This window comes from Artibeus jamaicensis, unplaced genomic scaffold (genome assembly GCF_021234435.1).
Source record: "Artibeus jamaicensis isolate MK-2021 breed Jamaican fruit bat unplaced genomic scaffold, CSHL_Jam_final contig_415, whole genome shotgun sequence".
Classification (NCBI taxonomy): domain Eukaryota; kingdom Metazoa; phylum Chordata; class Mammalia; order Chiroptera; family Phyllostomidae; genus Artibeus; species Artibeus jamaicensis.
In genome coordinates, this window is record NW_026521823.1 from 38596054 (window position 1) to 38621259 (window position 25206).

The 25206-nt window shown below is 45.5% G+C and overlaps 1 protein-coding gene across 2 annotated transcripts in view; it reads right to left on the minus strand.

The window, feature by feature from the left end:
* Nucleotides 1-24734, minus strand: part of TNFRSF19 (TNF receptor superfamily member 19) — a 72158-nt gene extending 47424 nt beyond the window's left edge. The window contains exons 1-3 of one of the 2 annotated variants that reach the window (XM_053665614.1): nt 24346-24734; nt 5715-5818; nt 930-1040 (exon numbers count right to left, since the gene is read on the minus strand). In XM_053665614.1, the coding sequence (XP_053521589.1) occupies nt 930-1040; nt 5715-5783 (180 nt within the window). In that variant the 5' untranslated portion in view covers nt 5784-5818; nt 24346-24734. Of the gene's footprint in view, nt 1-929; nt 1041-5714; nt 5819-14694; nt 14878-24345 lie in introns of those variants that run through there. The other variant, XM_053665615.1, reaches the window with a different exon arrangement.
* Nucleotides 24735-25206: the final 472 nt, after the last annotated feature.

Sequence of the window (25206 nt, forward strand, 5' to 3'; positions counted from 1 at the left end):
TACTTGTGGAATGCAGAAACTCTTAGTTCCCTGCTGTTCGTAGATCATCGATCAAAAATCTATGAATGACAAGACTCAACTTTAAATAACGGCAGTCTTTAGAGCCAAAGGACTTCTCTTTTAAAAGTCACTTTAAAAAAAAGAACCTTTTTGTTCCTCTCTACTGGGAAGACTTTGATGCTTTATTAGAACAAAAAAAAAATGACATCTCAATTCCCCACAACTAGTAACATCTTCAAAAGGTCAGAAGATAAAGCAAATTGATGTATCGTTGTGAGCATGCTCACAAAAAAGAAGAGACCCCAGAACATCTGAGGCTCAGAAATACTCTGGAACACAGTGTCTTAACAAACAGTGATTCAAACGAATCTATTTTAAAATGATCCAGGGGGTAACATACACTCAGGCTCGGGAGACTGATAAGCCTTGCACCATCCCAGACGTGTCCACACCCCTGGTTTGGAGAAGAACGGCTCCTGGGAGCCACGCTGGTTGGGACGCTGTTGAGCTCTGCTTCTTGACTAGCAATGGTGATGCTCGTATTAAGAAACAGAAGTCTCAGTAATGGCGGCATCGCCACTTTCTGTTCCCAATGCTCAATTCTTCAATCTTTAGTAGACTTTTGATCCTTTTTAGTTAATGAACAAACCTTATTGAAATAAGGTTTGTTTAGATAAACCTTCATAACTCTAGCCTTTCAATAAAATATGATAAGCACTGCATTACAGAAAACAGTAACATTTTTTGAATTCTGGTTATTAGAACCTATTTTCTTTAACTCGGTAAGGCACGCAGAGACAAAAGTATCGAAAAGGGAATTGTGTTTGGCTAAAGTGACACAGTGACTAATTGGTAATTAGCTAAAAGAATGTAGCTACAAAGGATGTGTCTGAAAGGCACACATCTGCGCTCCCGCGAGCATACCACACCTTGGACAACTCCATGCCCGGCCCGCACTGCTCACAGAGGACACAGTTTCCGGACCGGTCCCTGAATTCCTGTTGTCTGCAGTCCCCGGTCTCACAGGTCACTTCACATGCCTGAAAAAAAAATGTTTCACAAACATTACCTCCCAGTAAGTTCATTGCATTGTTTGCAAAACACAAACAAACAGACAATATCCTCAGTATAATTCCGACAATCACTGAACGTAAACATTACGCCGGGGTAAGGACAATATCATTTTCACCTTAGGAAGAAAATACCACTTTATTAAGTGGGAGGAACAAATAAATCGATGTGCCCGATTCCTCTCTGTGTTCCCTGAGGGAGGTCTCCCTTCTTCTTGGACTCAGCTGCCATCTTGCCCTGACACACTTCTGAGGACGCAGGTAGGAAGTGAGGTGGAAGCTGCTCTCCTTTCTAAGAGGACGTATAAAAGGACAGTCACGCAAGTACTCACTTTTGCAATCTGAGAACTTCCGATTTCCAAAACCGTATTTTTGATCAAGAAAAATAAAAGAGAAAAAAGAAATACATGCATATTCAAGAATAACGAATTGAATAAATAAGTGAAATAAATTTGTATAGCTATAGGAACTTTGCCGTTATCCTTCAGACATGCAAGGCCTGGCCAGAAGGTGTCAAGACATGTGCTATGAAAAAGAGAGACATTTATTAAAGAAGATACCAGATACGAGAAACACTGTACATAAGGCAACAATGCCTCAGTCCCCTTCAGTGTAGGTGCTTGGGACCTCACACAGTTCTCCCAATCGCCATCAGCTGTCCCGTTGTATTTTCCTGAATCTCAACAACAGTCTGAAATCTCTTCCCTTTCAAAGGTGATTTTAGTTTTGGGAAAAGCCAGAAGTCATAGGGCACCAAATCTGGGCTGTAGTGAGACTGAGTCACCTGGGTGATCTGATGCAGAAACTCTGCATGAGACGTGATGAGTGAGTGGGCGCGTTGTCGTGATGAAGCTGCCAATCACCGGTTGCCCATAGCTGCGGCCTCTGAATCATTTGAATAGTTTCCATGGAGGAATGTTCAAGCTTAATACAAAATTTGAGGCAGATTTGTCACTCTACTCACTGAGTGATTTTGAATGTGACAGCCACACAGTACACATGCTCACTCAACAGCATCTACTGCCCCCACTGACTAGTACAGTGAAGTCGTCACTGTTCACACATGCGCATTCCAGTCCACTCTCCTTGGCTGCCAGGTTACACTGAAGTCGTGCAAACCCTTCTCCATATATTAACAATGGACTTTTTCTGAACAGACCTCATAGCTAGACTTTTCCAGACAGACCTCGTATCTGCCACCCAGTTTTGGTGTAGAAGTTTCTACCCTTTTCAGGGGAACTGCACTTACTTAGAGACTATCTTCCAAACACTTCTGACAGTTGTGAGATCAGTGAAATTCTCAATGAGGTTGATGATGACAATAGTGGCAAGACTATCTGGACAATTCAAAGTAAAAGTTCTCTGCAAGTATGAACTCACATCCTTACTGATTACCACGTCACCATTCACATGGGGCCTAACGATGTAGTTTGGTTCACAGCATAGGGCTAAAATGGAAAGATTATCATCTGTTTTGGCAAAAAGAATGGTTGTAAGTTATTTTCCCAAATATAGCCTTTTCCTCTTTAGCTAAAAACCGTAAACTCACTTTATATACCATCATCCTACAAAAGTATGTTCATCTGCTTCTTAACAGTATTTTATAAAAATGTCATAAATAATACAACTTCAGGTGGGGGACAACATTCAGTTCAACCTTTTGTCATTAGTAGAAACGCCCTCAGTGACATTTCTGACTACAATCTTGTTTTCTGAAATACAAGCAAAAACCTCAGGAGGTACCAGGAGATCAGAGGCACCGCCGTTATGGATGAAGCCTATCGCAAGCACGTGCCCAGGAAACTGCTTTTGGTGGTTAGAGTAACCAGCAATTATTCAGTACAAACTGCCTCCATGTTTTTTTAAAATGTATTTTATTGATTGTGCTATTAAAGTTGTCCCATTACCCTCCTTTATTTCCCTCCGCCCTGCACATCCGCTCTCACCTACATCCCTCTCCCCACCTTTTAGTTCATGTCCGTGGGTCACGCATATAAGTTCCTTGGCTTCTACATTTCCTACACTATTCTTACCCTCCCTCTGTTTTTCACCTACCACTTATGATACTTATTCCCTGTACCTTTCCCCCCTCCTCCTCCTCCTCCTACCCACTGATAACCCTCCATGTGATCTCCATTTCTGCGACTGTTTTCCTGTTCTAGTTGTTTGCTTAGTTCGTTTCTGTTTTTGTCTTTTAGGCTCAGTTGTTGATAGTTGTGAGTTTGTTATGTTACTGTTCATATTTTTATCTTCTTTTTCTTAGGTAAGTCCCTTTAACATTTCATATAAGCACTTGGTGATGATGAACTCCTTGTACTTGGCCTTATCTGAGAAGCACTTTATGTGCCCTTCTATTCTAAATGAGAGCTGGATAGAGTAACCTTGAATGTACGTCCTTTGTTTTCATGACTTTGAATACTTCTTCCTAGCCCCTTCTTGCCTGCAAGGTTTCTTTGGAGAAATCAGCTGATAGTCTTATGGGAACTCCTTAGTAGGTAACTGTCTCCTTTTCTCTTGACACTTTTAAGATTCTCTCCTTATCTTTAATCTTGGATAATGTAATTATGATGTGCCCTAGTGTGAGCTTCCTTGGATCCAACTTCTTTGGGACTCTGAGCTTCCTGGACTTCCTGGAAGTCTATTTTCTTGGCCAGATTGGGGAAGTTCTCCATTATTTGTTCAAATACGTTTTCAATTTCTTGCTCTTCCTCTTCTCCTTCTGGCACCCCTATGATTCGGATGTTGGAATGTTTAAAGTTGTCCTGGAGGTTCCTAAGCCTCTCCTTATTTTTTTCTGAATTGTTGTTTATTAACTCTGTTATGGTTGAATCTTTCTTTCTTCCTTTTGCTCCAAACTATTGATTTGAGTCCTGATTTCCTTCCTTTCACTATTGGTTCCCTGTACATTTTTATTTCACTTTTTATAACCCTCACTTTTTCCTCTGCTTTGTGAACATATTCAACCAATTCTGTGAGCAGGATGATAACCAGCGTTTTGAACTCGAGTCTGATAGGTTGGCTATCTCTTCGCTTAGTTGTATTTTTTCTGGAGCTTTGATCTATTCTTTCATTTAGGCCATTTGTTTTCTTGTCATGCCTGTCACGTACTGACAGAGCCTTAGGTATTCACCAGGGTGGGGCACCCAGTCACCGGGTTGTGATGCTGTATGTGGGGGAGGGTCCGAGAGAGAACAGTGCTGCTTGCTCTGCTCTCAGCCAGTTTTCAGTCACTTCCCCCACTTCCCACAAGCAAACTGGGCCCTTCTGGTGCTGGTTCTCGGGTGGGTGGGTTTGTGTACATTCTAGGACCCTGTGGGTCTCTCCAATGAAATCTCCTATGGGGCTGGGAGTTTTTCCTGCTGCTGCCTCAACCCCCACAGGTGTTTTCAGTCAGAGGTTTGAGGCTTCATTTCCCCACTGGGACCCTAGGTTGTGGGTCGGTCTCATTCCCCAGTTGTTCCTCCCGGTTTATCTGCACACAAATGTGGGACCACCCCCCAGTCCTCCAGCTGCCACTTTGCTATAAGTCCTCTCCACAGGCTGCGGTCTCCGCCCCTCCCACCAGTCTGGGTGAGTGTTTCTTTAACTCCTTGGTTGTCGGACTTCCATACAGTTCAGTTTTGTTGGTTCTGCTTGTGTTTAGTTTTTAAACTTTTGTTGTCCTTCTTTTGGTTGTGCGAAGACACACAGTGTGTCTACCTGCGCCTCCATCTTGGCCGGAAGTCACCCGCCTCCATCCTGAAGCAGGAACATGTAGGACGATGTCTGCTGGCCTCCTTGTGCAAAGTCACAGCCTGGACCTGCAGAGCAGGCGGGAGGGAGAGTTCAAGGTGGGATTTAGGACTAGAACGTCATTTGGGGCTAACAGTCTAATAATCTCCTCCTGCCTCTCTTCACAGCCTTAGGGGAGCTGGTTTTATGAGAGAGAGAGATTCCCTCCCATCACAAAGAGGCCATAAAGGCTTTGACCTTCTAGAAGTTCATTCCAATGTTGAACAACTTCACATCAAAGAAAGGAAGCTTCCCTCACATCTGCCTGGATCTGACTCCAGATGGACACCATTTCTTCTGATTTTATCTTCCAAGAAGACTCTGGGTACTCACTTCAGGGTAAGTGATTCTTTTCATAGTTGGGGATCATGGTTACATCTTCAAACTAAGTCGGTTTCAACTCTTTCGAACGCCTTCATAGATCTCTTGTGTCAGGCTTTCACACGTGGGAATCCTCCATCTGTCCTTAACGATGTATGGAACCAAGCATATAAATAACTACGTAAAAATAATAGAACTTAAAAAAATCAGTTCTAGACACTTCACAATGGTGTGAGTCATCGGTGCCCAGAGAGACTGCAGGGTCCTGTTGGGATGTTAGATGTACCGCGGGAAACTTCTGTTCACCCGCGGTGACCGTTGTCAGGGGGCAGCAAGCAACGCTGTGATTTCCACCGCATCTTCATTTAAATAATTTCAGCAATTGCCACAAAGGTCCAGACTCCAGCACAATCTTTATTAGTTAAATGTAACAGTCATAAAATGCAATTTGAAAGAAAATTTTAAAACAGGGGATCAGACATAGAAAAGAGTCTGGGTGCTACGTATGTGAACTCTTTCACCAACATTCTCGTGACCGTAGCGTTGACTTACCAAGTAGGCCAGCAAAACCACAACGGTGAGAAGTGGCTTGTCCTGTCCCGGAGGCACTTGTGAGGCCATGGTTCTTATTAGAGGTGTTTTTTGTTGAGAAGTTTCTGGAAGATAAGATACAGCTAATTATACTCATAATTAATGACAATTAGTGACTGTGCTTTGTGTTTACTGTATAATGTTTACTCTTCGCTTATCTATACTAGATAATAGTAGTTATGCTGTAAAAGCAATCACCTTTAAAAAGATTCAACAGGCATACAGTATGTAATCTTTAAAGATTTAAGTTACGAGAGTTACCGCTTCGCCTGCTTAGGCGCCACGTGCGAGCTTCTGCAGGCGGTCCTGTCCCGGGCCTTTCCTGACCACCCAGGTCTCTGCAGTGTCCAGCCCTGTTCCCCCAGCACAGAACTACGTTCAGACAGTGACCATGTAAACCTTCCACTCTGTGGATTTAGTCAGTGCCAGTAGGACAATAATAGTGATAAAAAATTAACACCTACTAAGCACACTCTGCACCGGGTACTGTGAACTCATTTAATCTTTACAGCTGCTGTAGAATGTGGATAATGTTGTCATCCCCATATTAGAGTGGGGAAACTGAGGCTCAGAGAGCACTGAGTCACCTGCCTAAGGTCACATCGCTGGTAAGAGGCCGAGCTGGGCACAAACCCAGGTGGTCTGGCCCCAGGGACCCCAGTCCCTCGACCCTACAATATGATCAGTGAGCATCCTGGACCTTCAACTCCACGAAGAAGCAGACACAGCCCACGTTTGGCCTTTGTTCCCCTACCACGTCGGTACAAATAATACATCAGCAGAAAAAATACGTGTTCATTTAAAGACACCGAAAAATCGTTTACAAGTGATGAAACTGGAGTCACTAATCTGATGTGTCAATGAAAAGATCATCCAAGCCTCTTCGTCTTCACCGGGAATTATCTAAAATGTAGAAATAAATCACAGCTCCAGACAACGGCAGGATGATAGGCTTTCTTTTTTTCCTAGTGAAGACGTATCTGGTGGCTCCTTACCAGGTTGGGGAACAAGGGTTCCATTTCTCTTTTGAGTTGAATCTTCCAAAACTCCCAAGAGACCCAGAGCAAATAACCAGACTACTTAAAAAGAAACCAGAGCAGAGAAGCAGCCCCGTGGGCCAAGTAGCTCAAGAAAAGCAATAACAACAATCCAGGAAGCAAAGCTGGACCCCGCGGCTCTGTCCACTGCTGGCCAAGCCGCCAGCCCCCAGCGGCCTGCGGGCAGCCCGGACGCTCACCGCCCCTACGGGCCGAGGCGATACAGATGGCGTTTTTACGTTTGCGGGATGAATGGCGCAGATTTAGAAAATTCAAGCACCTTTTATCGCGGTTCCCCCTTCTCAGCCATGGCCTGTTTGTGCCCCTTGCATATCTCACAATCACCAGGTGGCAGTTACCCAACCGTGCAGCTCGCCGCTGTGCGGCTGCGGCGCCGCCGGGGTCGGAGATAAAATCGCGTTCCACGGAAGGTTTGCTGCGGGTTGTGCTGCTCCACACGGTCCTAAATGCTTCTAAATGCGCTCATTATTAAAAGTGTAAAAAAAAACAAACACGTAAAATCTACATGGAGTTAAACTACTGTGAAAGAGGGTGTAAATACCAAGCGTTCCCACAAAATGTAAGAGGCGGACAGAGGCAGCGCGCGCCGGGATGGAGCGACCAGCCGGACCGAGCGCGCCGCCGACCGCGGAAGGCGGACGACCGCTTGCGGCCCGCGGTAGGAGTTACAAGTCGTGGGAACATGATTTTGACTTCATAAGGCACACCGATTTCATGTCAAAATATTATCAATGGCTGGGGTTACATGCAGCATTCTGTGCAAACTTTCCCTTTCTTTTTCTAAAAATCCTCATGGTGTAAAAGTTTCGTTCACGATGGAGAAAAAATGTGCACCGCTCTTAGGGCAAAAAGGTAAGAGACATGGTCCTCCTCGAAAAGTGTCTAAAAGAGGTGACAAGATAAAAAACCATATAAACACGACCAAAGAAAGGAGAAAATTAAACAAGCACTATGACTTTTGCATCACAAGAAGCTGTTTCTAACGATCGGGTAGAGTAAGTGGGGGGAACCGGGCCCTACGTGCTGACTTCCACTGTTCTCCCAACACATGAATGGAATGGCTCCAATGGAAAGTATGAGAATAGCGCTGCCCTGCCTAAATTTCCTGCGGCCTGCGGGCAGATCACACCCCAGGTCGGGCCCCTCACCGCCCCTGCAGCTCAGCCCCCCACCACACTCGTGGTCTCCTGCATACCCTCGACTGTGCCCTCGGACCCAGGCGGTCACTTTGTCCCAGGCAGCCTTTCTCCCACTGACTCCCGACGAGAACCAGCCAATGGGCACTGCTGTCCATCAGCACAGGGGGCAAAGGTGCTCCCCATGGCCAGTGGCCCTTTCCACATTTACGTACAGCATCTGTCAGGCTGCAGAGTGATCATGCTTATTTGTGTCTCGGTTTATGCTGCTTAAAACCGGGACCACGCCTCATAACTCTCTGTATTGTGTAGCATGGCGCCCGGCAACTAGAACACCGGGTTTCCAGTCCCACGTCTGAGCAATGTCACCGTGAGACTTCCTGACTCCAGACAGAAAACAGAACCTGTGCCCCGGGGGGGTGTGATGAGGATGAACTCAGATAAGGCACAGACTGAGAAGTGTCGGGGACAGAATAGAGCATAACCCGTGCTGGTCGCCGAGGTGGTCAGGGGCCTGCTGGTCTTGAGAACACCACTTGCTGGCTGTGTGAACCTGGACGAGTTGCCCAGGCCATGCCTCAGTTTCCCCATCTCTGGACTGAGTGTGGCGGCCGTGAGGAATGAGCGGGTTTAGCAGCTCTAACGCACTCCCAGGAGAGTTCATCCGCACCAAAACCTCTCAGGGAGTGCTCTGTACCCATTAGCAATGATGGCTGTCATTATCGATGGCCTTACCACTGAGGATCAAAGGACCCACTGTATGGCACAGTCCTTTGAGTTTGTAACTGGCCACACAGATGTGAGCCGTCATTCAGGGGGTTTACATCTTCAGACATACGGCCCGCAGAAAGCCGGTGAAGACCAAGAACCAACGCAAAGTTCAAACTCAGCATTTCTAACGCCAAGGACTGTGCTAAGGCTTCCGGGAAGCACAGCTTTCCTGTCCTGCCACCCTCTCGAGTAGGCATTACCCCTGCATGGGGAGAGCACACTGGGGGTCAAGGACACAAGCCCTGGGAAGGCCAGAAATGAATCCCACTGTGCCTGCTGACTTCGAACAAAACAGCTCTCGTGCCATTCTGCTGCAGAGACCACCGGTCACGTCCCACCCTGCAGCACCCAGGGACCCCTTCCACTCGGCAGAGGAGGGCAATGTCCACAGAGCCGATCCACAGAACTGTTACACGCTGCGTAACAGAACACTATACCCTTCCTGATTCATTCATCCACCCCATCACAGCACTCCTGGGGGGCGGGGGGGCGGGGCTCAGGGACTACGGTGCGCCCTGAGGGTGCTCGCAGCGCAGCAGAGGTGGCGAGAGCTCCTACGCACCCCTCCATGCGCCCGGCTTATTCGTTGTTTATTTGTATAGAAATACACTGGTTAGCCCGTGGGGTGTTATGAGTGCCCCCTTGAGCTTCTTGGAACAAAATGAAATACCTTAAGAAATGCTTTGGCATTCATAACAGAAGGAAAATGTAATGAGACGACAAGTGTTTAAGTGTTTAGAATTTAAAATTAAAATAAGGCAATAAAAAAGGTATATTGAAATTGGTTTTAATTTCTGGAATTTTGAGTCTGGCCCAAATAGAAAAATGCTTGTATATACTTCAGTAGTCTATTTGGGGGTATTTATCAAACAGGAGACATACAAATCATCGATATAATGGACAGTGGGTCCCGTGGGGTTGTCACGGTTTGCCAAATACACAGACCAGACAACATGTACTAAATATCCAGCACCAATTGGCCAAATGGGTGCAGAGCAACTGCCCCAGCTCCACAGCGAGAAGACTGACAATGTCTGGTTCGCCGTGTCCTGGGAGTGTGGGATTTCTGCCTCACTGTCTGCTACTTGACCATGGCCAGCAGAGCATCAGTATCGGGAACCCGGCAGGCAAAGAGGAGGAGAACGGAGCCCGCAACCCGCAGCCCAGCCCGCAGCCCGCAGCCCGCAGCTGGGAGCCAGCGAGCTGCACTGTTGGCTCCCAGACAGTGCTGCTCATCACACCAAGCCACTTGCCCGCCACCTGAACGAACGGGAACGGACACGGAGTAGTGTCCCGACTAGCCAGCCCCTGAGGGAGATAAACCGAACCGATGCAGAAAAACACACCTTTTCTACTTCCTTGTCCAAACGGTGACAACGTGTGCTGGAGTGTCGCCTGGCAAAGAGGCGGGGCCTCGGGGGTGGCAGTGCACAGGCGCCCGGCTGGGACGGAGCAGCTCCAAGCATCATGTCCAAGCCACCTCTCTCAGGCTGGGCACACCACCGGGTCCCAAACCACGGTGGTTACTTCAGCCTGCCCTGCCCTCACCAGCTGCGTCCCTTCTGCTCCGGGTCTTCCTATGCACTGGACCTTCATCCGCCGCAGTGCCCCCCACTTTGTCGAAGTTCTTCTGGCATCTCCTGACCCAGGCCCCTGTCCTCTGCCCGGCCACAGCACCCGGGGGACTTATCTCCATCCCCCGTACGATTGGCCGGCGATTTCTCCCTCTCGTAGCCCCTGTGTTGCCAGCAGTAGCAGCATTTTCCGAGTCACCATAGCCCTTGATTTTTAAAATAAGTTCTCAGTATTAAAAATGAATGATTTTCTTGAAAAATTAGAGAATTAGGCCACCATGAGTCCCACAATGAAGCAGCAAGGCTAGACCTGAGTGACAGCCATCCCGCGCAAAGACGGACCTACACTTTCTGGGCTCCAGCCGTCACTGCCCCTGTTGTCCCCTGGGGCTCCCTGCCTGCATTTCATCACTGACCAAGCCCTAGGAGGTAACCAACTATGAGGGTGTGAGGACTTAGTCACAAGAAATGTGACCTTGCTCTAGAGGTGTAATTCTCCCCCAAAATGTGCCCGGTATATGTTGAATGAATGCAAAAGAGTTCATTAATCAGGGGTAACATTTTACCTCTTAGGGTCATTGTAAAAACTAGCAAAGTACTTGGAAAATATGGGCACCTATCATCTGAGCCTCAAATACAAGTGGCTCTGATTCAGTATAACATGGGTCAGGACCCCATTTCCTGAATACGGTGCTACAGTGTTGACCAGCATCACTAAGGAAGGAGATATGGCCAGTGACCTTTCTGAGAAGGGTATTGACTTTTGATCTTACGAATGACCCAACTCTAAGACTCAGAGTAATTCCAATAACCTGGATAATTTTTTCAGAATAAATTAACTTTCTTTATTTTTCCGCCCTTTAAAATCTCTTTGATTTATTATCGAACATGCGGTACATGCATGTTTTTATTTTAGTAATAGCTTTTCTAGTAAAAGTATATTAACATTATGTAATAAAATATATTGAACTCATACATTTTTCCAATATGCAATAAGCTGAAATATTTTTTTAAATCAACATTAAAGTAAACTGGCAGGCTTACAATTTATAAAATCAGCATTGAAATAAAGCCTGTGCTATACACACAGAATTTTACATTTCAATGGTAGAGCATAATAATAAATATTTAGAAATAATGTCAGTCCCATATGCTACAAGAATAAAAAATTAATGCCATTTCCAAACAGGACGGGAACCCCCATAGCTTCTAGTCATTCTGTGCCTCCGCCTTCAACGTCACTATATTCTGAAAATTGTCCCTCCCTCACTTCACAGAGTCCGCAGCCCTTTCTGTGGCTTCGGAAGGTCACAAAGGTGGGCTGTAATAAAAATACACATATTGTGGTTGGCTAGGAATGAGAATGATTTTTCCTTTTTCAAATCATGAAATAATTTCTACTAAAAAACGCTACAAGCTCTAAAATGTTCCGTTGCCAAGTACAATATCTTCAATTTCCCTAAAGTTTAGAACCGTTAGGGATCACTCACTGTCAGGCTCTGGTAATCCTTTTAACAGAATTTAAACTAGGGTAGGGTTTTGAGACTAATTGCTTTTACTTCTCTGAGTTGTGGACTCTAGCACTTTCGCCTCAGGAAAATAACTGTCCTACAGTGTTCTCAAATTGTTCAGTGAACAAGCATACTATAACTAAGGTGCTTTTCCCCAAATTCATAAACGTTTATCCTAAAATACAAATAGAACAATTGCAGCATTAAGGACCGCAGGGGCCTCAGACATTGACACAGTATTCTAAGAGAATTATGTGTTGCCGTTTCTAAAACACAGCTGTTTAAATTTTTATTTTAGAAGTGAGTCTGGGCAGACTCCAAAACCACTCTCTGTAGCATTTGTAGTGTTCTCCAGTATAAGTAGCCCCCATTCTTTTAGAATTTCCTTGTGTTAGACCCAGCCAAGCTGACTCAAGACTGGCTAAATAACATTTCATCCTCCCGCGTGCAAGCTCCTTTGTCTTCTGTAACTGCTGATAGGTGCTTATTCTCGTTTTAAAACCAGGCTTTAAAACTTTGGTTTAAAAGGTCCATATTCTGTGATGTGTGGACTAGAAGGTAACCCAATACTGTTTAAACATCTTACTTTTAAACACAAACATTTTAGGCAAAATATGATGAATGAACTCTCTGCTGCACCAGGAAATCGGGAAAAGGAATTGTGTTCATGCTGCGTTAATGTTCTTTCCCTTCGGCTAGAAGGTTACTCTTAAAAGGCTGCGTGGCCACTTAATAATCAGCTGCCAGGAGACAAGTGTATGTCACTGCTTCAGTGTCACCGCTGCCTTTCCACATGAGCAGCTGTCTGTTTACCTGGTGGACACTTATACAAGGGAGGCATTCCCGTTCAACCTGGAGCTAGCACAGAGGTGGTTGGCCTTCTCCAGGGTTTTAATCACTTGATCTCATATATTGATTCATCATATTTAAAAGGACTTGGCTTTTTCCTGTATTAAAATGCCTCAGTTCTTCTTTCTTGCTGAGTTTACTTTTGAATGGTAGGACTGACTGGTCGCAAGAGATTGGGTTAAGTGTGGGTTCTGAGGTTGAAATAGGTGAAAAAGGGAGAATCAAATGAGGGTTAGCAGGACCCCTCGACTGTGTTGCAGAATACCACGCTAGCTTCACATGTGAGAGCCATAACCAATAAGCCACGGCAACGCACTAAGCTCAGCACGCCACCAGCGCCCATCTCAGTGCTTTTCCCACCCAGGCTCCGGGAGAGAACGGGCCGTTCACACTGCGCGTGCATAAAAAGCCTTCACGTGTCCTCAACTTCACATCCCAGATCAAACCTGGGCTCGGAGCCCGAACACACTCCCATCAAAGGAACGACAACTCACTGCCATGAATGTCCCAGAAAATGCTAACGACGACATCCCAGAGTTAGCACTTACTATGGGGAAAAAAGGTTTTAAGTCGATAAAGCCATGTGGCCTCAGTAACAGTCAATGTCCTAAGACATTTTCATGGGTTAGAAAGGAAAGAATTCACAGAGCTGATGATAATGCCCCATACATTGATATCAATGCAATATTTAAAAGCTGAAGTGGCATCTCCACGTTTTGTATTATTTTCAGAACAACTTGGTAGGTGTCATGGAGAAACATTTCTTTTTACGTACCCACATCTCTGTGAGTAATAATTCAAAACCCATCTTCCACAGCAGGACTCAATTCTCACCCTTTCTGGTTACATAGCTTTAAACCAGATGATAAGGAGTGCTTAAAATGAAATATATTTTTAAACTACACTGAAAGTAGCACTGACAAAAACACCGAAGGTGAAACTGCACCACAGAAAACACGGAGTAAATCCCAAACTAATGCCCCATAATCCTCCCTTTGGCAGAGAGTATCTGATTATGAAAAAACAATGAATTAAAATGAATCCTTCTGTTTACATAAGACACGTTTAACAACAAATGTTTTCTTTACATAAAAAAGCATCTTCTAGTAAAAGAAAACTGTCACTGGAATGAAAACCACAATTCCATAAATATTTTGCCTTAAATTGTTTCAGCTAGAGAAATATGGAACAATGCAAATTGTTTGCATTGCAAATTGCATCCTTTTAGTAAAATGCAAAAAAAAAAAAAAAGTGACATGGACTTCTTACAATGGTAAATGCAGGTTCGATGCACAGTTCCCTGCCATCAAAACAGATCGCTGAAGAGTGTATGAGCTAAATTTCAACTCCATGAAACGGCATCAGACCTTGGCGAGCACTGTCAAAGCTGACCTTTCTCTCTCTCTCTGTTGTGTTACAAGCTCGACCCTTTGGCACTGTACTAAGAAATAGGCCCACATTGGCGAAATGTTCTTTTGCTACACAATGACTGTTTGTGGGCTACTCACAAATCCTGTAAATGTTCTCCTTCCACCACCTCAGCCCTAACTAGGTAGTCCCGGCCTGCACAGAGCTCCCTGTGAAGCGCGCTCAGGGGCAGGGGCAGAGCGCGATCGGAAAGGCCAGGGTGGAGCCGGGCGCAGATAGATTTATGTGCTTACACACGTTTGCCTCCCAAGTAGATTTTCCATTTTCAGGATCCCTGCAGAGAAAGACCAAGTCCGGACGTCATCCCGGACGCCAGCGGAGACCAGGATAGTTCATACCCTACTCTCCCATCCCTCGAGCAGCTGCTACGGAAGCGCCAGCGTCTCGGGAGCCGCCCTCCCCTGCAGCCCCAGGTTGTCACTCCTTCCCAGGGGTCGCCTTTGCCAGGTTCCCTCTGCCCACCCCCCTACTCTGCGCAGGAGCAGCCCTTGCTCCCCTTCCTCCATCGGGCAGCTGCCTTCTCTTCGGGCCGCCATCGTGCGGGGGTCCACCAGGATCGAGGGCTAGGGGCCGCCGCGCAGCGCCACACAGCCCCTGGTGAGCAGGACACCTACCTTCTCTGTCACCTGAGAGACTCCGCCCGCCGCGCCCCGCAGGTCCTGGCTGGAGTCAGAGGCACAGGGGCGCTGGGGGCATGGCCGGATGCAGGGTATGGGGTGCGGAGCTGGGCCGGGGGTTCTCTCCTCGCGTGCAAACGATGGCTTAACTTGGCCAACAGCTCAGTTCTCCCGTAGCAACGGCTGCCGCCTCCGGGGCCCCGCCCACCCGGAGCCCCGCCCCCTCCCCCCCCCCTGCGCGGTGCCCTTAGGCGCTTCCCCGCAGCCTCCAGTCCGCTCATTGGCTCTCCCAGCCCGCTTGGCTCGACTGCCCTGGGGGCCAGCTCTCCAAGGCTGTGCGCGCGGGTGACCACGGCCTGTGTGGTGGTCGGAGGGTGGAAAGTGGAAGGGACCCCAGGACCAGCCACCGGGAGCTTGACTCTGTTAAGGGACCTGCCCAGGTGAAGGGAGGAGAGGCTTCATTTCTAGCCTGCTCGTGTTTTCCCAGGATCTTTGTGCCTTTGCCTTGTGGGTCCCATGCCACCAAGCCTGCTTCAGCAGAGGAACAAGGCCCCATTGGCTCTGGTCCCTAGAGACCTAACTCCCCCATGGATGGAGTTCTCCAGCCAATCCTCAGCCAACACTCTTTCAGAGAGTGTGTGCAAGTTAGGGGCTCACCCACCTCCTCCACACCAAGGCCAGCCCCGTCCAGCTCCCGGGGGTCGGCCATAAACTCAGAGCCTCTGGGGCTGAGGCGGAGCACAGAGCCCAGCCTCCACGCCTTCAAGAGTAGGTGTTGAATTTAAGTTCGTTAGTTTATGAAGCAGAGCTAACGGTGCGCACTTGGCAGATTTGTCAGAAGGAGGGAAAGAATTATGTCCATAACAAAAGTACTTTTGCAGCAGTAGAATGCTAGAGATACATAAGCAATTATTGTTTTATCTGTCCAATGCACAAATAATTGGACAAATACCTTCAAACCCAAGACACTGGGCAAGACTTTGATACAAAGAAGCATCCACCGTATCTTATGTGTTGATTTCATCTTCCTTACCCAAGTCTTTGGATGGAACCAAATCCTATGTTTTATTTAGGATTTTGTATGTGCTTGGGAGCACATACTGGTGTCTCAATAAATATTTTTTGAGTGAATGAATAGGTTATTAGACTTAATCACTGATAAACACACCTCCTGGCCCATACTGAGAGCACCATAGTGTTGTACTAATTACTTGTGAAAAATACTTAAAAATATTAGCATCCAAGTTGTCTACTTCAAATCTCCCATGGTCAGAATGTAAAGCACAATTATGACTTATTTGTAAATAATCCACAAGAGATACACATGAGCTTATGTGGACCTCAAAGCAAGCATACTTTCCCTTGGCCGAGTAGCTGTTCCCGAGCACTGCCCCGGCTGTGGCACGGTGCAGTAACATGCTCACTGTTGTACGGAAGTTATCTGTTTGCCTGCGTTCCTTTCCCCAACTAGATTCCAATCGCCTGGGGGGCATGTCTGATTTTCTTAATATGCCCAAGACTAGCTAGCACATAAGATACCCAGTGGTGTGTTAAGCCAAATGATGGCGTATTCCTTCGTAAGGACTCATGCACACACCCCTTCTTCCCTTTTTTCTCCTCCTGGGCCCATTACAGCACAGCCGCCCCACACACACCTTTCCCTGGAATATTGCCCTTGCTATCAAGCCTTTCTCCCTGCTGCTTTGTCCCAGGGACCGTTTTCCTCCTGCCTGTCATCACCATCACTGTCCAAGTGAACGATTCACATTCCTCATCGTACTGACGGCTCCTTGAATCAGCACTCAGAGATTTCCAAGTTTGGACTCCACCCACATTTTTCAGCCTTATCTTTCTCTCCTCTAGATCATATACTCCATATTCTGGCCAAACTGGTCTGCGTGCCCTGCCTTGAAGTGCCCTGAAATTGCCCTTCGTTTTGTCCTCTAGGCCTCCTCTTCATACCTATCTCCCTTACCTTTCTGGTGCCTTGCTAACTTATCTGACTTCTCTCAGGACCAACTTAAAGGCCACAGCTCCCACGAGTCTCTCCAAGGCCTGTGGCCTTCTTGTCAGAATAGACAGCACTTGCCACATTCTTTCATGCACCCTAACCGTACTGAGATTTTTTAACTCGGGGACTTAAAAGCAATTTTGCTTTCAGAGAAGGGGCACATTTTGTTCAAACTTGTATCTCTGATAACATCAAACGTTCCCAGAAGGGTTCAATAAATGTTTTCTGACTGGAATTCATTCTGCCAGCTCAGGCACTGCCTCTTTGACTTTAGCCAAATGTTCTTCTATCCTCTAGCCACCTTTTGTCCTTAGAGACAGGGGCGCATGATGTAGTTCATGAGCTCTTGCATCATTTCCCATGCGTGTGACTGATCTTCCCAGGAAGCCTGTGAGGTCACTGAGGAGAGAGACCCCGTTGTGAACACGCTCGGACTTTGACGTCAGATAATCTGGTCGTAAATGCCAGTCTGCCTTTCGCTAGTTGCATGCCCTTGGGAAAGTTACTTCACCCCCCTAAATTTCCATTTCTTCAACTGTAGCGCGAGTTGTTTCACTGGAGGTTACTGAAGGAGATAAGGAATTCTTATCTCTTTCTTAGCCCAATGTCTGGCACATAGGAAGTTCGCACTCAATGGCAGCCGGTATCAGCAGCAGCACCTGTTTCGTAGGGCAGCTGATGCCTGGCATCTGTGCGTAAATGATAATCGAAATGATGTTTGACAGTGGGAACAAAGAACACTGAACCTCTGTATGCCAGCTATTGAATAAATCTGTTCTCTGAAGAAGAGGCATGTTACGTTCATAAATACTCCCCACTTTACCGCAGTTCGAATGCACATATGATCTGGAGACAGTGTGTGAAGGAGACTTAGGGCTGCAAGTGTTTTTCTCCCTTTAAACGCTGACTATTGCTAATGGGTTGAAATATTCGCTGTAAAAGCCAATTTATTATAAATATCTTGGCAGAGGTGTTATTGGTCCAGTGCCGTTGTTTCTGAAGCTAGTTTTAGCAATATTTAAGCTGATACCAAGTATATTTGTTTAAAATATTAGCCCCCCCAAATTGAGCTAATGAAGTAGCAAACTTCCTGAAAAATAGTTTCAGTGATAAGCTAGCTCACTGGAAGAGAAGTTAATGGAAAACTATTTGACTTCCTAGTGTAAATCACTATTCCCTGGAGAAATGGAGTAGGATGCAAAATACATGAAAATCCTGAATTTTGTCTTTTAGTTTACAGTCCCTCTACATAGTAGGTACTCAGAAATTTTTTGAATGAACTAATGAATAAGGTAGGAATGTCAAAGGATAATGAAGTTTGCCTAGCATAGTTAAGAAAATAAGGGGGAAAAGTAACCAGGACCCAGAAATTTAAGTAATTCCCAATACCCATTGCTGCCATTTATAGACTATCAGTGTAGGGTTGGGGCCAGATGTTGAGTGACTAGCCCAAGGTCACACACCAAGTTAATTACGAAGCTAGAATCAAAATCCACGTTCCCTGATTTCTGATATAATCCTCACTATTCCTCCTGTGCATAAACCAATATACAAGAAAAGGCCAAGGAGGTTACTTATTTAGTTTATATAATGTCAAACTCATGACATTTATAAATGAGTTGTTCAAAGGTCCAGCATTTGCACTGATCTTTGTGAGTTTACGATACTGCTGTTGGCCAGATTCTTCATGTGTTTAATGAGAGAAGAAACGAGCCATTGACCCTGCTCCTCTCCTTCCAGATAAAGACGGTGGGTTCCTCTGCACATGGCTGAGTTAAGGGGCAGTGGTTTGTGACACTAAGCCACGAGGCTGCCAAAGTACTGGAGACCCTGCACAGAATGGAGAGAGCTGTCCTTATCAGAACTCATCTCAGAGAGAAGGTGTTTTATGTGGGGAGGAGTGGTTTGATAACGTTGCTCAAGACCCCCCACCCCCCACCCTTCTCACTAAAGAGAAAAGTTGAGTCACAGTGAATGGTGTTCCAGGGCTTCTCGATCTAAGAATGTGAAACTTGGTGACTTCTGAGTAGTGATTTCAGCCAGTAGTTGCGTTTGGAACCAAAGCTGAGTGACCGTGACAACAGAGGAGGAACTAAGCACAGCCACCAGGAAGGTTTCTTCTGCCTCCTCTCATTGCTCGTTCTTCTAAATTGGGCTGAGAAAATTTTAAAGAATCACTGTTTAAAAGGGCACCAAATTATTCATTTTTCCAGGGTTTCTTGAACTGGCCCTGCCGTCAAAGGATGCTTGAGCTTGCTCCAGTCTTGAAGTAGAGGAGGAATGGATTTTGTCTTGAGACCCTTCATAGCTGAAGATTCTAGGTCGACTGATAGAAAACAACCAAAAACTTCTAATAACTCTCATAAAATATATCAATACAAAGAAATAAAAAGAACCCATTTTTTAACCAAAATTTTGGCTACTATGTTTGCTAACAGTTAAGTTCAGTTGTGTACAATTCTTATAACTGAAAAAATTAACAGACTTCTGGTCAAGATGAAAGCATAGGTAGACAAGCTTCGCCTCCTTGCACCACCATAGAAAGAATTACAGCTAGATTTCCAAACAAATAACACCCAGAATGTTCAGAAAATCTAGCTGTATGGAAGTGCGACAAAGGAGAATTAAAGAAGCCACACCCATCCAGGTGGGTAAGAGGGGAGGAGTCACAGAGATGGGTGAAGAGGCGCAGAGAAGCATGTGGTGCAGAGAGGCAACAGTAGAACAAAAAGTCCTACATTCATGTGTGGCAGATAAAAATCAGGAGGGACACCTTGGGAGCGAGTGACCCCAGCTCCAGACCAGACCACACAGCCCAGGGTTCCAGCACTGGGAAGATAAAGCCCCATAACTTCTGGTTGTAAAAACCAGTGGGGGTTGGGGCATCAGAAGAAACTGCCAGATTTTCAGGAAACTCCATTTAAAGGGCCCACACCAACTTAGAATCTGCTCAAACCCATCTCTCTAGGATTCACCACCAGGGCAATAGCTGGAAAGGCACCAGGCACATAGGGAAGTGGGTAAAGTGACTGGAAATGGGGAGAGTGCCAGGCAAACCTCCAGAAGCCAGGCAGTGGCATTGTCCCCTCCCCGAGCCCTCCCCGCACACAGAACCACAAAGTCTTGAAGCGGGTTGTCCCACCCCTGGCAATTACCTAAGGCTCCACATCATACAATTTACAGGTGCCTTTTCTACAATAGACCACACTACTAAGACAGAGAGTCAAAGCAGCTCTACCTAATACACAGAAACAAACACAGGGAGGCTGCCAAAATGAGGAGACAGAGAAACATGGCCCAAATGGAAAAAAAAAAAAAAAACAGAACAAAATCCCCCCCAAAAAATGAAATGAAATGGAGATAACCAATCTATCGGATGCAGAGTTCAAAAAACGGCAGCAACATAAAGGAAGAAATGAAGGTTACACTAAGTGAAATGAACAAAAATGTACAGGGAACCATCAGTGGAGGGGAGAGAGCCAGGCTTCAAATCAATGAGTTGGAACATAAGGAAGAAACAAACATTCGACCAGAACAACAAGAAGAAAAAAATGTTTTTAAAAAATGAGGATAGTGTAGGGGCCCTCTGGGACATCTGCAAATGTATCAACATCTGAATCATAGGGATGCCAGAAGGGGAAGAGGAAGAGCAAGGAATTAAAAACTTGTTTGGAAAAACAATGAAAGAAAACTCCCCTAATTTGGAGAAGGAAATAGACATACAAGTCCAGGAAGCACACCATCTCAAACAAGAGGGCTACACCAAGACACATCATAATTAAAATGCTAAAGGTTAAATATAAAGAGAGAATCTTAAAAGCAACAAGAGAAAAACAAAGAGTTACCTACAATGGAGTTCCCATAAGACTGTCAGCTGATTTCTCACAAGAAACTTTGCAGGCAAGAAGGGACTGGCAAGAAGTAGTCAAAATGATGAAAAGTGAGGACCTACTGCCAAGATTACTCTCTCCAGCAAAGCTATCATTTAGAAGGGAAAGGTAGATAAAGTGCTTCCCAGATAGGGTAAAGTTAAAGGAGTTCATCATCACCACGCCTTTATTATGTGATATATTAAAGGGACTTATTTAAGAAAAAGAAGAAAATCAAAACCATGAACATTAAAATGACAACACAGTCACAAGAATCAACAACTGAATCTAAACAAATGAACTAAGCAAACAACCAGAACAGGAATAGAATCATAGATATGGAGATCATCTGGACGGTTATCAGCTGGAAGAGGGAAGGAGAAAAGTGGGGGGAAAGGTGCAGGGATTAAAAAGTATAATTGGTTCCTGGCTGGTGTGGTTCAGTGGACTGAGTGCCAGCCTGCGAACCAAAGGGTCACAGGGTTAATCCCCAATCAGGGCATATGCACCCCCCACCAGTTGGGGGCACATGAGAGGCAACTACACATTATGTTTCTCTCTTTCTCCCTCACTTCCCCTCTCTCTCTAAATAAATAAATAAATATTTTTTTTAAAAGATGCATAATTGGTGGGTAGCATAAAATAGACAGGGAGATGTCAAGAATAGTATAGAAAATGGAGAAGCCAAAAAATTTATGTGCATGACCTAAGGAAGAGGATTGCTGGAGGGAAGGCAGGTACCAGGTGGAGGGGAGCAAGGTGAGAAAATTGGGACAACTGTAATAGCATGATCAATAAAATATATTTAAAAATACTTTTTTTAAAGAATTAGCAGCTTAGCCCTAGAACACAAAAGGTGCTGCCATTTAATTAACAGTGATCTGCACATATCATTTCACCGGTTTGGGACTCACTTTCCTCATCTGAATAATGGGCATGACAAACGTAATTACACATTTAAACAAATGTAGCATGGAACACATACCATGTACAAACCCCTACTGAATCTGCAGATAAAAATCTCACAAAATCCCCATGGGAATTTCCCTGGAGGAGTAACAACCTTTAATTAGCCATTAAACTTCTCATGGAGCCCACTGACATCTTCAATTCCTTGGAAACACACAACGATGTGCCTAGTTAAAGGCACAAGTGTAATGTAATGCCAAGTGTGTACATACACATACACATACACACAGGCACACAGACATAGATAATTCCATGTTCCATGACATTAAATTTGGGGGGAATATTACTCTCAACGTTATGATAAATTATGTGTAGTAGTAAATAGAGCAGCGAACGTAACTGTGGGGAAATACCCAGACTAATCCAGTTGACTGATATGTCATATTGCAGTAGGAAATGGCTGTCTCTACGATTCAAACTAACACTGTTCTCCGATCAGCTGTCCAGTGGGTTTGTGTTTGCAGTTGTTGGAAAATGGACTGTGCATGGTGAGCTAGAAAGAGCACCGCATTTCATAACCAGCCCCATGATCTCAGTCAAGATAATCAAGTTACTTTTCTCTAGTCTCAGTTTCCTCATCTGTAAAATGGCTAGTACATTCCACATACTTCATCAGGACTATCTGATCCATTCTCCCATGTTGCACATGAGAGGACTGAGTGGTGAAGTGACTCTCGAGGTCACATAGCTAATCAGTGACAGAATCACAACTAGAAATAAAAGTCTTTTGAAGAGTTGGACTTTCTGCAGTAACAAAGCTGCCATTGAAGCAACAGATAGAAAAGTGCTTTGAAAAGTGTAATATAAAGGTTCCGTTCAGTGGAAGTGCCGTGGAGCATGTCTACTGAAGCCCGAGTGTAGATCCTCGTGTGGCAGCTGAGAAACATCTTTGGAAACAGTACCTGTGCGTTCAGCAGGGACCACCTTTCTCTTAAGACCAAGCAGAATCTGTCTCATTTCTCAAAGAAGACACCAGCAAGACGTAAACAATTGACTACGTTAATTCAGACACCGAAGTGGATTTTCAAGGACTTGACTTGCCCGAGCGAGTTTTCTACAAAGGCCAAATTAATCAGATAATTGCTAATTCTCCCATTTGTTTGGTGCTGAGTAGAGTCTGCATTTGTTGATATGACCCTAGTAACAGAACAAATAGTCATCTGACAAAATTTTAAAATCCCAAATCTGAACTAAAGGGTCGAGTTTCTTCTAAGCAAACTGTTTCTTCAGTCATCACTGTAAAAGCTTAATTTTCTTTACCTGACTGGGAACATCAATATTTCTTTTGTGATTTAAAGAAAACTTTTAAGTAAACAAATGAAAAAAATCAAGCTAAACTGGTGGTCCAGGGTACTATGAACATGCTCCGTTCGATGATCAGTAAAACAAAAACATGTCTCTCTTGGAATGACTGCTACTGTGCAGTCTTTTACATTCAATTCTTACTGACACATCCAAGAAAATGTAGCACGCTCTGGTTTAAAATAATCTCCACTTCACAGCCATCAAAGTTTTAAAATTAAGCAAACAGTGCTAATTACCCTCCTTCTACTATCAGGAGGAAAGCTTAGAAAGTGATTTAATTAATTGGCTCTGAAAAATTAATTACATTTGAAATGAGCCTCATTAAGATCTTCCTTGTTTCATCAGAATTTCAGACTAAAGGATGACTGGTCTCTTCACTTATAACTTCTTTGTGGTTCATAGAGCATAAAATAGACTGCTGGTTGTGATGATAATTAAATTCTTCACCCAAATAAATGCAGGACTAGAACAGTGGAATGAACTGACCTCAGCCAGGAGCTCTCGCTTTTCCACCATATTAAGTTCTTGCATTGCAACCCAAGGATTTTACTCTGTGTGTATGAGTGTGTGTGTGTGTGTGTGTGTGTGTGTAGTGAATTGACAAACACAAAAACAAAACCAAAAATACAGTTCACGTTCAAATGTAGCACACCAACATATTTTGGATTTACCATGTTGAGTGTGAACCAAAGTGAAAACATGAATAAAAACTTTCTGTAAACGTAATAACTGTTGATGGCTCAGATAGTTTTCGTAAACAGTTGGCCAACTGTAACTTAGAGCAGCTGTCACTATGCATTCAAAGTCAATGTTAATTTAGGAATATCAACCTTGTAAATGTTTGTGGAAATAAGGCTCATGCTGTTTTCAGAGGTCACAGAACCGCATTAGAGGGTTGTTAAACCAAACTCAGCCCCCACTTTACCCTCACTGTCTTAAAAAGTCTCCGGTTTTACCCACAAAAAGCTGTAACCATACTTAAAGGGCTTCCCAAGGATTCCCGTAAGTACAGCCACTGCACAGAGAAAGGTCTTTGATAGACTTACATCTTGGAGGTGAGAGAATACATAAGCTACAGAAACAGCATGTCCAGAAATGAACTGCACCCTTTTATACGAGAAAACACTGGCACCAGTGAAGTCCCAGCACCTATTGCTAAATAAAGTGACCTGCGAACACCTAAAGCAATCGCTCTCCCAGGGCTCAGGCTCTGGAGCCTGGGCTGTGTGCTGAAGTCAGTAGACTCCTCTTTTTTTTTTTGTCCTGTTTGAACAACTTTTTTCCAAGCAAAATTTGCATAAAAGATTGCAAAGCGCCCTTTTGTACACACTCCTAACACGGCACCGAGTGTCTCATCGGCTGGGACACAGACCCAGCGCACAGTGCGGGCCGTCAAACGCAGGGACGCTCGTCCTCAAATGAGCCCAGCCATCTTTTTTTGGAACACACAGGAAAAGTGCAGCGAAAGCTACAACAGAACGTAAACGGCTGTACCTGCAACGTGCTGAACTCCTTCCAGCCCTCACCCTTCCGGCACCTCCGGCAGCCTCGCTTCTCCCTGGCGGTGCGACCGTGCCAAACGCTTCTGCCTTCCCGAAGCCGTGTGTCGGCACAAGCCCAGGCGAAACTCCAAATCCAGGAAAATAAAATTAACCACGCAGATCAAAGGCAGCGGAGCAGGGAGATGAAATGCCCGTAATCCGATCGCTGATCAGTTGCAGAACATCAAAGGCAGGGCTCGGTTTATATATAAGCAGGGAGAGCCAGAAAGTGCACTTCCAGCAGGTAGGCAGGCAGCCTCCCGCCTCCGAGTCCGCATTAGTGCACAGAGTCTTTTGTTTAACGTGGATCACGTTGTTTTCCTCCCCCCTCCTCCTTTTTTTTTTTTTTTTTTTGTGCAAGGAGGCAGTACCGGTGGTTCTCCCCAGCCCGGCCGAGAGGCTGGACCCGCGCAGCCCTGCGGTTCCCCAGCCGAGCCGAGGGCTGTGTGCTGGAAGCCGCCTGCAGCCCGCGGGCTCCGCTTCAGCCCTTTCATCTCGCTCCACTGCAGACCCCATGACGTCACCCAGCGCCCTGGGACTGGTAGGAGAGCTGTAATTCCGCCTGCGGGGGAGTGCGCCGCAGCAGCCGGCCCTTCCCGATTTCCAATCACGCTGGAGTCTGGGGCCCGCGGCAGGACGCTTTCTGTTATCTGCTTCCCAGTTGGAGAGGTCGGCCCTCGCCGCGGGAGGATGCCGGCGCGATAAGATCCCTGGTCCCCCCTGCCAGGTTCCCAAGGACGGCGCTTAATGGACTCTTTGCTGATAAAAATCACAGGCTTTTACAAAGTCTGTCACATATTCAGAAGAGTGAAGG